At 41.2% G+C, this 16,186-nt stretch overlaps 1 protein-coding gene and 1 long non-coding RNA gene across 7 annotated transcripts in view; one reads left to right on the plus strand and one right to left on the minus strand.

Annotated features, from left to right (window-relative positions):
- UVRAG (UV radiation resistance associated) overlaps positions 1-16,186 on the plus strand; it is a 321,480-nt gene that overhangs the window by 300,784 nt on the left and 4,510 nt on the right. The window contains exon 15 of one of the 6 annotated variants that reach the window (XM_042233269.2): positions 13,766-13,862. The exons of the other annotated variants lie outside the window; for them this stretch is intronic. Coding sequence (XP_042089203.1) covers positions 13,766-13,862 — 97 coding nt within the window. The remainder of the gene's footprint in view (positions 1-13,765; positions 13,863-16,186) is intronic. 6 annotated transcript variants of the gene reach the window in all.
- Positions 1,688-16,186, minus strand: part of LOC121816703 (uncharacterized) — a 42,359-nt gene continuing 27,860 nt past the window's right edge. The window contains exons 2-3 of the long non-coding RNA XR_009596535.1: positions 15,295-15,410; positions 1,688-14,591 (exon numbers count right to left, since the gene is read on the minus strand). This is a non-coding gene — a long non-coding RNA (uncharacterized LOC121816703). The remainder of the gene's footprint in view (positions 14,592-15,294; positions 15,411-16,186) is intronic.

A 16,186-nucleotide genomic window follows, 5' to 3' on the forward strand; every position in this document is an offset into this window, starting at 1 on the left:
CCCAGGAAAGACTGCTGTGGAAAGGCAGCCTGGAGGTTCCAGACGTAAACAAAGCCGGAACAAACACTCCAGCCGCAGGGGAAACCTGAGAATTTCCGAGAGCAGCCGTGAACTGAGGAATTACCTCCCCAGCCTGTGCTCCTTAGGGCAAAGGGCAAAAAAACTCAGGCCCCTAAGGGAGCCTCTTACATCTTTTGTAAAAGAAAACACTTCCATCCTCTGTGCAGCGGTTACCACTCACAGACTGGTCCCGGTGGAAGTAGATTGCTGTGTGTTCTTTTGGTGTCAAGAATTTCAGACTGACTGACGATCAGTACAGTCACTGAATTCCTCCTTATGGTAAGCTTCAGAGTTGTGTGACAGCTTGTTTTGTTTCTTAAAGACAGTGTGATTTTTTTCTGTCACGTGACAGAACAGAATTGTTATCTAACATCAAAGCATCTTACCTGACTAATCATAAAACTATCCCTTTTCCTCATAAACGCAGTTACCTGGGGCACAGTTCCCAGCGCTTTATGCTGATCGTTTCCAAAAGAAGTTTCCGTTTTCTCATCCTCGAATCACTAACCTGGTTGTGACTGCCAAACAACACAAATTAGAAAAGCAGAATTTCAGCTCAAAGGTTGTCCTCTTGAATGGTTTGGTTAAAAGCCACCACCATGCCACTTAAACATCCCATTTTTCCTCTTCTTTTTACTACTAACTAGAAAGAGGTCCAGGATTCCATTGGACATGCTCATGCACAGCCAGTGCTGAGTTACGGTCAGGGAAGCCTGACCGCCTCCCTGACACGCGAGCCACTGTTGATGGCTGCCACTGAGGTGATATGTTTAGCACTGAGAGGGAGAGAGTCTGTGCTCTGCTGCTGTGAATAGACTATGTGAGGGGGCTTCTGCATCCAGGCCTTGGGGACAGTCCTCAATTACATCTCTCCACTGTCTCTCACCCTGGCTGAACTGACCCCTAGACAGGCCCCCCTCATTTCTGACCTCAGTTCTTTTCTCAGACAAGTTCCCACCACCTAGAATGGCCTGCTTTGCCTCTGCTCTCTCCAAACGTTGCTTTCACTTCAAGATCCAGCTCACATCCTACCTCAGTCATTCACTCACTCAGCAGGCAGAGATAGGAGGTCCTGCCCTGGTACCTTAGGTTCACTCTCCACCAAGCCTTACCCACCAGCTTCTGAGCAGCGATGAGCAGGCACTGAAATTGGAACAAGATGCGACAGACAACAAAGTATGAAGTTGTGAATAAAGGTGGAGAAGTTATCTGGAACATTCTTGAGGATGTCATTTGCTCCCCAGTGTAAAGTGTCGGGTGTAGGTGAGGACCGGACAAGCCTTCACTAAGGAGACGGCATTTAGTGGACCTGGGGCATGTGAAGATTGCAGGGCAGGCCAGAGTGGGAAGCAGTTGCCCAGTTCTAAGGAGCATATGAAGACGATGGGTTTGAATAAGTAGCTCTGCCACTCACTATCTCTGTGACTTCAGGCAAGTTTAAACTCTCTGCTTAAAAGTATCTGTAAAATGGAGATTATAGTGCCTTCCTGATAAAGTTGATATAAAGATTAAATACATAAATACTTAGCATACTTCCTGGCACATAATAGTAACAAATGGTAAGTATTATTATAACTATATCATGGGTAAATGAAATCATAGTTGTCTCTTTTAAAAATTAAATCCATCCTTTATTATAGGTATTTTATTTTTCCTTTAAAATCTACAGTCATAAAAAAATATCTACAGTCATCTCCTTACAAATAGGTATAGAACATGGTTCTTGATCACATTTTTTAATAATGGCTCATGCTTCTTTATACATTAGTTATACAAAATATTCACCATTTCCCTTCTACTTTTCCCCAAGTACCTAATACGACCTTTCTCTGAACTTAGAGGAAAGTACCCCACAACTCTAGTTGCCTGCTTACTATTTTTTTTTACTTATTTTCTTAGGTTAACTCTCAGCTATAGTTAGAAGTTATATAAAATGAAAGTTTCTTTTTTGCAGAATCTACCATGTTTTTATTTAAGTTTATAACAACCCTGTGAAGGAGGCAGGGCAAGGATGATGATCACTGTCTTGCATATCAGAATACTTGGAAATAGGAAGTGACTTGCCGCGATCACATGATAACAAGTGATGGAACTGGAGCCAGCAAAGCCGGTTGTCTTACTCCTAGTTGCATGCTCCTTTTGTCATGCCGGGCTGCCTCTTATTAGTGGCCATTCTTTTCCTTCTCTGCACTTCCCCAGCCCTCCTCTCTCTGCCACTGAACTTCTAACACCTATTATTACCTTCCCCAGGGAAGCCCATCCAAGTCAAATCCAGTTCAGTTCAGTCGCTCAGTCGTGTCCGACTCTGCGACCCCATGAATCGCAGCACGCCAGGCCTCCCTGTCCATCACCAACTCCCGGAGTTCACTCAGACTCGTGTCCATCGAGTCAGTGATGCCATTCAGCCATCTCATCCTCTGTTGTCCCCGTCTTCTCCCTAGAAAACTACACTGCAGAATCAGATAGGAAGGCATTCTTTGTTGCTTATTTTTCCCCACTTACCTCAGAGAGATAGGAAACTGGTAAGAGTCATGAAAGGTTGTTAGAATTTAGAACTTTAAGACGAAAAGAAACAAAAATGGTGATATGTTTCAGCTGCATTGGTTAAGAAACAAGAAAGCTAAGGGAGCACATGAGTTGGCTTAAAACATGTCTGTCCACCGTGTTTGCCTGCCCTAAATTTCATTTTCTTTCTTTCAGAAAAAGACATGATAAAAGCAGGATTTCAGAACCATCTGTCCTGCTTTATACATGAAATGTTTTATTCTAAGCTCAATTTTTACTGACTATAAAGCTTCACAATACGGTGGAAGGAGCACTGGATTTGGGAATCAGAAAATGTAGGCTCCAACTTCAGCTCTGTCATTTAATTTTCATAAATTTTTTGAGTTTCAGTTTTTTCAGTGGAGTTAATGGCAGCAGCCCTATTTCCCAAGCATCATTATATGGAACAAATGAGATAATGTCTGTCCAAGTGGTTTATAAACTAAAAAGGACTATACAAAATATTATAAGTATTATTCATACATTTAACAATTCATTAAGGGTCTCCTCTGCATACAGCACTGTTCAAAACACGAAAGAAAATTCAAAAGTGTGAGATTTGCCCTGCTTTTGCTTAGTTGACAGTTGTTTAGTTTATAATCTGAATGAGTAGATAAGACAAATTAAATATTTTGAAGAACAAGACTTACAAAAACATTCTCCTGCATTGTTCGGTCTCACTGTCACGTGGGACTCACAGCCTGAGCCCCGGCTTCAGTGGACCGTGTTCCACAGCGGTGGTGCCCAGCCTTGCACTGACTTGCTTGATGTTTTAGGGCCAGGCGTGCCATTTTTATTGAGGCTGCCTCAATTTCCATGACCTTAGTGATGCTAGAATACTGAGGAGACATATCCTTGGCTACTCTGCAGCTTGCTGGAATACTTCTGATTCCTTCCAGCATTTAATGATGTGACTTTGGGAGAAGCAACTGGTGGATTTTCGTAAGGTCATATCTCTTCATTGGTTAAATCAGATAGTGTTTCTGCTCACCTGTTTCTGATCTAATTCTCTGTTCTTTTTTATAAATAGAATCAAGTTGAACAGTTTTTTTAATGAACAAATGATTAAGAACTTTGACACATTTTAAGAAAATGGACTTTTTCAGTCAATTGAAAATAATGAAAATTTTGGAACCCATCTTTCTTTAAAACCAGAGGGTAGTGATATAATAGTTCAGCTTTTAAGCCAAACCATCCACCTGTGAAAATGAGACCCTATCCTGTATTAATGTTTTTTTAAGCCTTATTTTTTAAAAGCAGATCTATCTACTCTTCTTCCCTCCATCATTTGCTCATGCTGAATTCAGAACTAGTCTCTGGCAGGTGACCCAAGGGACTTAAAAACCATGTCATCTAGCTGACTCTGGTTTTTAAATTTAGATCAAATGACATTGTCTTTGAAGTCTCAAGAGTACTACTTAATGTAGCCATATCAGAGGGGCGTGCCTTTCAAAGTACTCCTTACTGGCTGGCATCCTTAATATGAAAAGTGAAGGCTGGTCAAAAATAAATGAAAAAGAAAGTTTTATTGGAGTTACTTACTCTTAAGACAACTATTTCAGACGGAACCTTGACAGGTTATCTCATTGCCTCTAGACAGGAATACACAAGGCATATGGGTATCTGTAGTATTTTAAAAGACCTTGGGGGACCAGGCTTCTTCTATAACTCATTCCAGAATTTAAACACCCTCACTTCAGGAAATTCTTCCCTATATTTAACTTACAGGCCCCCTTCTGCGGTTAACACCCATTTCCGCTTTTCTCTGTCTCCAGTCAGGATGGAGAACAGCTGGCCAACATCCTTTGTGTGCTAACTCTCCATCAGTGAGAAAGTCATTTGGGTGTCCCCGGACTGCTTTTCTCACCCTCCAGCAGCCAAGTCTTTGAACCAAATAGAGATTTTTTTTTTCTCTGTTTTTATTTGTGCCTTCTCTCTCATCGTTCTTTTTGATTATCAATGAATAAAATTTGGAAAATGTAAAACTACACAGATGAGGGGAAAACAATAGCCCTAGAATCCAGGGAGGGAAACCACTGTTAAGTTAGTTTTCTGTGTGTTACTTATACAGCGGAGATCATATCATCTGTATCAGCCCTGAAATATAGTCTGAGCTGCGTATGTAGAAACTTAAACATTTTCTGCCAGCCACATTGCAAAAAGGTAAAAAGGAATAGGCAACCTAATTTTAATAGTAGTTTTCCTGTAATTCTAAAATACTGACTGGTGTGTGATCAGTATTTTTAATTATTAATATTTTACACTCCATTTCTATTCTAAACCATCTAAATCCAGTGTGTATTATACATTCACAGCACATCTCAAGCCCAGCTAGCCACCGTGCAGGTACTCAGTAACATGTAGCTGCAGTGTTGAAGCACAGTCCTTGCAGTTGTACGTCCTGCTTTTTTGTCTGTCATGTCTTAAGCATATTACCAATGCCATTACCAAATTTTTACATCATTTTAATGTCTGCATAATATTTCATCAACTAGACTTACTATAAGTGTATCTTTAGAAAGTTTTGTTCTACATAAGTAACCATAGAGTGTTCTCTTTTTCTTTTTCTTTCTTTCACATTAACTGAATGTTTCTCAACACATTGCCCAAAAACAACAACAGATTATTCCTTTTGGGTACAATTAATCAAATCCACTTATTCATAAAACAGATATATTCACTTAGTATCTACTAAGTGCTCTGTACTCCCTTAGATTGGGAAGTGGAGGAGTGGGTTTCAAAAAATAGAAGGCCGGGTCCCTTCCATACACTCTTTATAAGACTCGGCTCCACAGTTGGACTGCACACATACTGTATTTTATTCTGACTTAAATATTCTTCCCTTCATTTCTTAATCCCTCTGCACCTTAATATACGCACACAGCCTGACTGATGGACTCTACGTTATCTTTCGAAGGCCAATCAAAGATAGTCACCTGCACTGAGTCCTCTAGGTGACTACCGGCTCCCTCCTCCGTCTTACAAAATGTGTATTGTGTTCAGAGCACTGTGGTGTGCTGGTGATTGGAACTCTCTGTCTTCTCGACTCGAGTGGAAACTCTAATGATAGAAACCTTATTTTATGAGCCCCTTTATTCCCAGTGCCTAGCAGGTTGCCAGGCAGTGAATGTGGATTTCAGTACTGTCTACTGAAATATGTGTTGAAATACAAGTGATCATGTTAAGCATCAGTTGGATGATATAATTACAAGTATTGATCATGGAGTTCAGAGAGGTCATTTTAAATTGGCATATGGTTGAAGAAGGCTTTAACAAATGAGGCAGGACTTGAACTGGGCTTTGGGAAGATGGTTATGCCTACATGAATGGAGAGGAGATGCCCTGTTCCAGGAAGTCTTGTCTTTCAGGAGGAATCCTTTAGCATGTATCAGCAGATAAATATCTTTCTAGATCTAAAACACTGTACTAGGTTTCAGGAAGGCTGACAGGGCTTTGCAGAATTAGAAAGGACTGCTGACTGCTTCATGTGATTTTTGAGTTTTAAGCTGCGTTTCAACTCTGGAGATGTTAAAGGTCATTTTATATGATGCTTGTTCAATAATCCTTCTGCTAGGGATAACTGTATATGTAAGAAGAGGTAACATCATGATAGAAATATCAGATGACTGTTATTGCAAACCAGGTACCCTCCCAAAGCATTTTGAATGAATTATTTAGTTAACTCATTTAATCCTCACAACAATTAAGTGAACTAGGGTCCATTTATCCTCTCTCATGTTACAGATGGAACTGAAGCACAGAGAGGTTTAAATAATTTAAATGTAACACAGCCTTCAAGTAGAGGAGCTAAGATGTGATCCCAGAAGAACAGTTTTAGGGCCTCTCCTTCACCCATTACTCTGTGCAGCCTCTCTTCTAGCTGCGTTAAGAATAAAATGTTTTATACAGAGATCGTTGAGCATCTGTGGTTCCAGAACAGGGATCCGGTCATCATGACCTTTCTCTAGTTCTCTTCGTTCCTTTCTGACTGCTCCTTATCTCACTCGTAGGCTCCTCTTTTTCTGCCTCATCATAAGAAACAGGAGCTCCTCAAGGCTCAGTCCTTGGCCCTCTTTTCTCTGATTTTATTCACCACCCCTGCCCAGTGATCTGATCTTATCTACAACTACGTTTTTTAATTATCACCCACACTGAATTGAAGCACAAGTATAACTCTTTAGCCCAGATCGCCTTTTTGATATCAGACCTCTATTCAGATTGCCTCCTGGATATTTTCATAGCACATTGTCTGTGCCCATGTTGTGTGTGTGGTTTTTCCTTTTTTCCCTGTCTTCCACCAGAACCATCATAAGCCTCCCGGTCTTCCAGGGCTCTGCTTTCAGCAGATGGAATCTCCATCCAGTCTTGCACACTGGCCAGGAAGCGGTTTGATTGTCCCTTTCCTCTTAACTCCAACCTCCGCAACCTCTGCTGATTTCTCCTAATGTGCCTGGGAGTCTGCAGCTACACATTTCCACTCTGGCCCAAGCCTCCGTCATCTCTCACCTGCACTGCTGCTCGGCCTGTGGTCAGTCCTCCAGCATCCGCTCCAGACCCTCTCCCGTGTGTTCTCCAGCTTCAGTCAGAGTGTACCTGTCAAAATACAGATCAGTCGATCAGTGTCTCTCTTTCTCTCCCTACCCACTAGACAGACAGGACAGACATACACACCCCTCGCCTAAAACACTTTGATGACTTGAAGAGAAAATTCTAACCATGGCCGCTGGGTTTCTGCATAGTCTACTCTAGACCACATTTTCCTCTTCAGCTTTATCTTCTACCAGGCTGCTGTTCACTTGATGACTGTTTGGGTCCTCAAACATTGTTCTCTTTCTTGATGTAGGGTCTTGACATATCCTGTTCCTTTTGCCTGGATGCTCTCACCTACCCACCCACCCTTCACCTGGTGAGGAAGTCTAGTCCTTCAGACCTTGGCCTTGGCTGGTCGGTTCTGTTATAAGCTCTCTCAACCCATGATTGCTCCTGCACAGCGTGTGTCAGAGGTGGTCATTTTATGTCTGTAACTTTTACATTAATGTCTGTCCACTCCCACTCTGATATAAGCTCCACAAAAGCAGGAGCCAGGGCTTTTTTCAACCACTTGTGCATCCCCAAAGTCTAGTACACAGTGCCTGGTGTATAGTAGACACTCAACATATATTTGAATGAAGGAGTAAATGAGTTGCTATGTTCTGTTTATACTGCACCTCTTATAGTAATACAGAGGGCTATAAGAGAGAAGCTTCCCAAGACATTATCCCTGGAGTCCCACAGTCTCTAAGCAGTGATTCAGTGACGGCTGTCATTCAGGCATTTCTTCCAAAGGCCTTCAGCATCTCTGGATATGGTGGCAAAGCTATCCACTTTTCTTTTTAAATAACAAACAACTGAAGTTGTTTCTTTTCATGGTTCAGTTTGTGTCAGAGCTTATTAGAAATGAGATGGTGGTTCAGCTTTGCAGTGTCTTTCTAAAGACTTAATTTCACAGATTCTGTCATTGGTCTCCGGAGTCTAATGCTTCCTTTAGCGTCTGTCTCTGCAAGTCTACTTTGTAAATTCTGACCAAGGTTTTAGTTGGTCAGGTTCTTCCTGTGACTGGTCTGTGACATCGCTATTACTCTGGTTTCCCTGGCAAACGTATTTTTTTTTAAGATTTCAGCACAAGCACCTTATCCCTCTCCCACATTTCAAGTGCTGTCTAGACACTCTGAGGGTTCGTCAGGTAACCTTGCTGGCACCTCTGTTTCTACAGACTATGTTACAGTCTCATAATGTTTGTTGCCTTGCCTGTGATTTCAGTACATTGTTTGTGTGATGATTTCTTAGAAGTGAAAGCTGATGAGTGCAGTGGTTGACCTCTCAGCTCCTGGGACCGTCTGTCTCCATGGCAGATCACTGTTTATTCCCTGACCCCAAGGAACTCAGCCTTGAGACCAAGCTGGCCTCCAGGTGGCCTCCGGGCTGTGGGCAACCCCCTTCAGCCTCTGTTCATAGCCTGTGCTGGGACCTCTATTTTCCAAGCTGGGCCCTGTTGCCCAGGACCACAAAGCCGCTCACATCACAGAGCCTGGGAAATGGGTTTTTTCAGCTTGCTTAGTTTTATCCTTTGCTGGTGGAACTTTCTCTTTCACAAATTCACCTCTCCATCAGAACTCCATTTAAATAAAATCTAAAGACTCCCTTGTTCAGTTATTCCTTTTCAAAACTCTGTTTTATTTAGTCAGACTCTGGCAGGAAGTCTTCTAAGCTGAGCCGAGGGGAAAAGTGACCATTGGCGCAGATTTTAGCCTGTGCTCTGGCCCAAGGTTGTTTCTATTTTTATTTTGTTTCTTGTTTTTGTTAACATCCAGGGAAAAGATTAAGCACTTTCACTTATCTGTAATGGTGAGAGGCCTTCAGATTGCTTGCCTGTGGCCAAGAGTTTACATGCTTAAAACTATTAACCTCCAGTGACCTCCTGGGAGATAAGATCTAGCTGTTCAATTTGGCTTTTCCAAAAGGAGGCTCTGGGCTTCTACTTGATCTGAGATAGAAAAAGAAGAAAGATAAATCCCAGCCTTTGCTGGATTTTGAAAAAGGTTAGTAGCCTAATTTATGGAGGTTTTTTTTTTTTTAAACTAACTTTATGTCATAATTTCTCAGCTGCCAAAAGACGTAATTCCACCTTAGCTTCGCCTTGGCAACCTGCTTTTGGCACTCTGTGCAGCCCTGTCGTTGCTCTGCATTATTTAAGCAGTAATCTTTAAGAAGGTGAGAAACTATTATTGCTCTTTAGCACAGTTGACATGCTGTTGGCACAGAGGAGTACCTAGAGCTTCAAACATTTCTAATGGCTGTAAACCAACTTAAACACCTCCATGTAGAGGTCTCACTGCCATGAGGTCATAGCTTGCTACAAGGGGGAGAAAGAAGAAGATCAAATGTTATTTAAAAAGTGTGGGGTTTTTTCCTTCTTTTTAAGTATTCTTATTCCACCGAGTTGTAGCTGTAGATTTTGGCCAGGTTCCAGACAATCAAGATTTAGCATATTGACCAGCTGTGATCTAGTAATGTTCCTCAGAGGAAACATTTTGTATGAGGGAAAGACACATATTTGAATCTGTGAATTGTACTCCTTCCTAATACTTTACAGTGTGAGATCTGGTTGTAGACAGATAAAACAAGCACAAGCGAATCAGAGAGAACAGAGAAAAAAAAGTTTTCAGAGAGCTAAAAATTCACCCCAGCTTCAAGAATGCTCTTGAGGTGGAAAATCTTTACATTCTTTTCTTTATTTCATTTTTCACTGAGTCTCCACATTTATAACAGTTCGTGGTAGAATGTGTATTCATAATAGATACTTAGAATGCATTACAATTCTTATGACAGCGTAACAAGTCTTAGGAAGTAAAAATGCCCCACAAACTTAATGTAGGCAAGAAGAGAAGGAAAAGTTATCAAACCATTTGACCTAAAAACATTATTCTGAGTCTCAATGCTCCCTCATATAGAAGTGGAGAGTGTTTTGGTGGTAAGTCCTATGGATTGGGAAAGAGAAGAAAATTAGCATTTATTTAGTCAGACACCTCTGTTAAAACACAGGTAAGACTTCGGTGGATAGAAATCCACCTGCCAACGCAGGGGACAAGGGTCTGGGAAGATCCCACATGCCGCGGAGCAGCTAAGCCCATGCACAGCTACTGAGCCCACGCACTCCAGGGCCCATGTGCCCTGGAGCCTGTGCCGCACAACAAGAGAAGCCCCTGCAGTGAGAAGCCCACGGACCGAAACGAAGAGCAGCCCCCACTCCCCGCAGCTAGAGAAAGCTCGCACAGAATGCAGCAAAGACCCAGCGTGGCCAAGAACAAGAAAGCCACAATTAGTTTCTTTGTGATCTTGGGCAGGTTACCTAACCTCTGTGCCTCAGTTTCTTCATCTGCAAAATGAGGATCATTTTCTTAATACATCATAGAGATGTGAGGATTAAATGAGACCATGTATAAAGCTGTTAATAGATACTTCATAGAAAATATCAGTTGGCTATTGTTTTATTATTAATAACTTATGGAGTACCTACTCATTGTACTAAGAATTTTACTTGTAGATCCCATTTAATCCTAACTGCAACAACCGTTAGATGGATATACCCACTTTACAGGAGATGAAACATAGGTTCAGTGCTTCACCAGGCTCACATATTTCATATAATGGCAGAGCTACGCATGAGGGTCTGGAGTATTATATACGGGAGATGTGGAAATGAGAACACATTTTGGACCAATGCTTCCGTACCTCTTTTCCTCTCTCTGTCCCTTTTCTGTAAAAAGAGGCTATAGCTTCAGGCAGTAAAACCCGTAGAAAAGGAAGAGGGAGCAAGAGTGCTGGGGCAAGGGTAGTGGAGTCCGTGAGCTGGTTCTGCGGTCTCCCGGATTAGTTTCATGGCAAGGTATGTGTATAATGGTTATAGGAGTGCTAAACAGGGTCCTCCTCATTTAGCGTAGGGAAGCAGAGAAATTCTCCCTCATAAAAAATTCCCTTCCCCTGAACCTGTATTCTTACAGAAAAATGACACATCAGAGGTTGGGAGACAATGAGAATGTGGCTCAAAGGATTCTGGGGAGCTCCTGTAGTCCCACAGCATTTGGTAGATTGTGTAAATAGAGGCAGTTGAGCATTTCCACTAGATTCAAAGCCTTCCCCACCCTATGTACTCAGGAAAAAGCTGGAATGAAGTTTCATCCTGAGCAGAATAAACCTTCTGATTTAGTACTTTCTCCCCCACTCTTTTATACTTGCCTTGACTCCTTATCTTCATGCAGACAGCTCTCCCTGATGTCCAGGAGTGGAGACGTGGGTGTGTGGGAGGAGTTCTGAGTTTGTTCCTACTTTAAACAGTATTTTGTATAGAAGGAAACAGTGGAAGAAAGGAGATCTAGGTTCTGGTCTTTCCTCTGCTCCTTGTTACCCTGTTTCTGTCTAAGATGTTTATGTCTTTGAGTCTCAGTTACCTCTTCTGTGGGCCTCAGACGGCAAAGAATCCACCTGCAATGCAGGAGACCTGGGTTTGATCCCTGGGTTGGGAAGATTCTTGGAGAAGAGAATGGCTACCCACTCCAGTAGTCTTGCCTGGAGAATTCCATGGACAAAGGAGCTGGGCTACCATCCATGGGGTCGCAAAGAGTCAGACACGACTGGGCAACTAAGTTTTTTTTTTTAACCTCTTCTGTAAAACGAGGCTAATACTTTGGGAATCCAAAGCCTAGGGAAGCAAATAATAATGACTGAAACCACAATTACAGCTACTACCGCCATCGGTATATATGGCAGACCTTCTGCCAAGGGTTTGAAGTGTGTTATTTAATCCTTACCGCAGTCCAATCATCTTTTAAAAAGAAGAAAACTAGAGCAGAGAGAAGATGACTGCCTATAGTCGTATAACTAATAAGTGGTGAATTCAGCCTTAATTTATAGTTCCAAATAAACAGGATCAATCATGGTTGCTGATCCAGACGTTTGAGCATCCCTTCTCATCACCACTACTATCTCCAAATAGCTCTGAATATAGCTGAAGAGGTAACAAAAATAATTGCAATAAAGACAGAATGAAAAAGAAATTAATGACCTTAATTTAGAGACATCAGAGAAGACTTGATCCAAAGAAGCCAAATTTAAACCAGACTGTCCTCCGTGACCTCTAAACTCTGAACCACTTGGCTTCTCCCTCACATGCTGTTGTCAGGAATCCTAAGATATCCTTGTGTGCTTGTAGCAGAAAAGAATATTATTATTTAACAGTCCCTGATATGATTCAGTTATTCAATCTATGTCCTGTTTCACTAAACCGTGGCCTAGAAAGTTTGTAATTACAGTATCTTTGGGGTGTTGTTTTTAAATACATTCCTTTTAATTATAGCGTTAAACCGCAAAAGTCATGTTTCCAGTTCGGACCTAAGCCAAGCAGGAGACATCCATTCAAAGCAAACAGGTGATAAGGAGACTGTGCAGTGAACTTCGGGGACTCTGTCCAATTGCTAGACCTCAGGCTTTATGTCCCCAAATCTAGTGCCTTAGAACAAGGGACCTGTGGCTGGAGTGGTGGGTTAAGAAATGCCACATTTTCTGCTGCACCTGCTCCTCCCCAGAACACTCAGGTTTACTTTAGTTGTTTCCAGGAGTAGAAATTATAAGTTATTCATCACAATTTAAATAATGTAATAATTTCATTTGATAAGCAAATTGTCAATTGCCTTTAAAAATTCGTCTTAATAACTAGTAAATCTAAGGATTTCGACTTCTTTTTCCATCTTTATAAAATAATTATGAAGCCAGACTCTAATCAGACAAAAAGAATCTTGAAAGCTTTGGGGCATTTGCCTTTTTAATTGCTACCTTTCTCTTTTTAGGCCACAGTAGAGGTAAAATGTTCCTTTCTTTATGGTAAGAATTTAGTTAATACCGAAACATGTAATGAAGATTACTTCTAGAAACCTATTAAATATGAAAATTTTAAAAATTATTTTCTTAAAACCTATGCATTGTGTTTTTATACAGAAATACAAGTTTAATATAAAATTTTAGAAATATCTTAAATCCACAAACATAAGGAAATGGTTCAGTAACTTTTGATAATTTCATTTAATGGAGTAGCCACTTAGAATTGTTTACCAAGAGGTTTTAATAACTTCCAACAACAGGATACAGAATTGTGTGTATGTATATATATATTTTTATATCTATATGTATATATACTGCAAACACAACTTTCATTTTGTTTTTTGTTTGATTGGTTTTGTGTCTTTTTTAAATTAAACACACATATAAAATCAAAGTCTATAAGGAAAATATCCAAATAGTGGTTATTTGATGGCCAATAGGTTTTTGACTGATTTTTAGTTTTTAATGTGGTTTATATTTTTAGTTGTCCAGGGAGAATAAATTATTATTATAATTTAAAATGCATGTGTGTTTGTATATATTTTAATACAGTCATTCAATGCTTGAGCTATTTAAAGCTCAGCTATCTTAAAAATTTGGAGCATTGCTAAGATCCTGGAAATAATAAAAAAAAATCAGTTCTGAGCAGCCAAAACTAACGTACAAAATTCATATAATTATGCATATTGTACCCAGGATATCTGCTGGTCCATCTCTCAAATCCTATTTATTCTTGCTTTGCACACAGTTCTCAAGACAGCTACTTTATAAGAACACAACAAATAAGACACAGACGTCAAAAAAAGGAGCAGCCCTTGCAGGCAAAAACACTGACTTGGCCACAGGTAACAGCCCGACAGTGAGAGAGGACATACAAAAGCTTGAGTGCAGACTTCAGACTCAGAAACACACCCCTGGAAGGCCGGTAGTTGCTCCACTATGTCACAGTCAGTAAGACTTGTTCCTACTGATGGCCCACAGTTATCAGGAAAGTACCTTTTTAAATTGATGAATGAATAGATACATGTATATGTATAACTGAATCACTATACACCTGAATTTACTATACACCTGAAACTATCACAACATTGTTAATCAACTATATTCCAAGATAGCAAGTTTTTAAGTTTTTCAAATTAAAAAATATATATCTTTTTTGTTCAACTTACTATTTTTAAGATCATAAGAAAGACCAGTAAAAATTTTGGAAAGGCTTCATGGTGCATAGCTACAAATGGGGGGAAAAAGACTGTGTGATCGTTAGGGTAAACGTTAGACTTGTAGACGTCCTTATTTGTCTAATACCTCATCTTCTTACCATTCTTAAGAGGGAATGTTTTATTGTTACTTGGGTTTTCTAAATTGTATTTGATACTGTCTTTACCTCAGTTCTCATGAAAATTCAGAGAAACTGGAAAAGATCCCAGACTCAGGATGTCAGCAAATGCCAAAGTCTCCATCTAGCAAAGCCTTTGAATCCATGCATCAAAATAGGAGTAACATCAATCAGGACCTACTGCACAGCACAGGAAGCTCTACTCAATATTCTGCAGTAACCTGCACAGGAAAAGAACCTGGAAAAGAATGGGTAGATGCGTATGAGCAACTGAACCACTTTGCTGTAACCTGAAACTAACACAACATTGTCAACTATATTCCAAAAAAAAAGAGTAACGCCCCAGAGCTTAGCTATAGGTTGGGTGGATTAAATGTGAAGGCCTGCGCGTAATGGCATTTAGCTTGATATCTGGCATATCGGACATTGGTTCTTAGCAAATGTTAGTTGAATTTGAATAGGACTTTCCCACATGACTGTGTGGGCTCTGGAGTCAGATGTGGGTTCTGCAAACCTTGAAGAGATCACATAACCTACCTGCCTACCTTTTTCACAGGGCAGGTGTGAGAATTCAGCATTTTGGATGCTCAAGAAAATGGTAGTTCCCTGCTCACTGTAACTGGGGCAGTTTGAGGGAGGGATTGGGGGGTTTCATACTTGTATTACTTTTTTGTCATGCAAAGTTGAGAGCTTTCGAGGCAAAGACGACTATAAAAACCCCTTTGTTCTTGTGTCATAAGCACTGCTTGTTCCTCATGCCCTTTTATCAGCCCACCTGGAGCCCAGCTGAGAGAAGCAGAGCAGGGTGCCCCAGGGAAGGAGGGTGGATGGTGGCAGGGAGGGTGTCAAGTCATTCAGCCTCCATAGCCGTGAGTAGTTTAAGCACCTGGCCTGGGGTCGCATACCAGCAATGTCACCATCAGTGTTCTGGGCAGGCTCACCTGGTGCTTCTCTCCCTTCCTGGGTGGGGTGGCAACTGAAAGCGTGGCCCATCTGCCCAGAATAGACTTGTCTTTGGGTGGTGCTGATGCTGTTTTGGTTTGATTACTTAGGCCCCCTGCAAAATCATGTAGAGAGGGGTACTGTCAGCAAGTAGCAGAGTGAAAACAACAAGGTTGGCAAAAATGTGCAGCTTTATCCCACTACTCTGAGTTTTGACAACATATTAACTGAAAACCTAGATTAAGGCCAACAGGTTTTGCTCTGTTTTTTCTTAAGAACTAAAAACAGTAATTTACTAGTCTGCTTGCCTGGTTCTATATGTGCCCCAGTGAGCACCCCTAATTATGAAATCACTCTTGGCACCAACACTTACAGCCAAGCAAGGGAGTCTGGTGGGTGCATAGATTAGAAGAACCTTGTGGTTGCCTTTTCTCAAGATGAATAACCTTTGCTTAGACCACAGGGATAAGCCAGCATCAGAAAAAAAAATCTGAGAGGAGAGGGAGCAGGGAGCTGGCTTACGGGTTTGTGGCCATGGATACAGGTGGAAGGAACCCTGGATCCTTTCTTCTTTTGCAGGGCGCTTTTCATGTTGTAATTTGAAAAGAGTATGTACGGTGTATACATATGCGGCTGTCTTTCTCCTCTAAGGTTGGAAGCTCTTCAGAGGCAGGGCCTGCTCTGTTACCGTTTCCTCTCCCCAAGGCCTGGCCTGGCACATGTAGTAGCTCTTTGTTGGAAGAGGGTAGTTTCACGTCTTACCTCTGCTCCTGCCTGGTAGCTGCGTTTTTTGTGAGCCATTTCTCTGTGTTTCCTCACACATGAAGAACACATGTCGCATGGACCTTGTGTTCATACCTCCCTCTGTCTCTGGACCCAGTTTGTTCATAC

Source organism: Ovis aries, chromosome 15, assembly GCF_016772045.2.
Source record: "Ovis aries strain OAR_USU_Benz2616 breed Rambouillet chromosome 15, ARS-UI_Ramb_v3.0, whole genome shotgun sequence".
In the NCBI taxonomy this organism is placed as follows: Eukaryota; Metazoa; Chordata; class Mammalia; order Artiodactyla; family Bovidae; genus Ovis; species Ovis aries.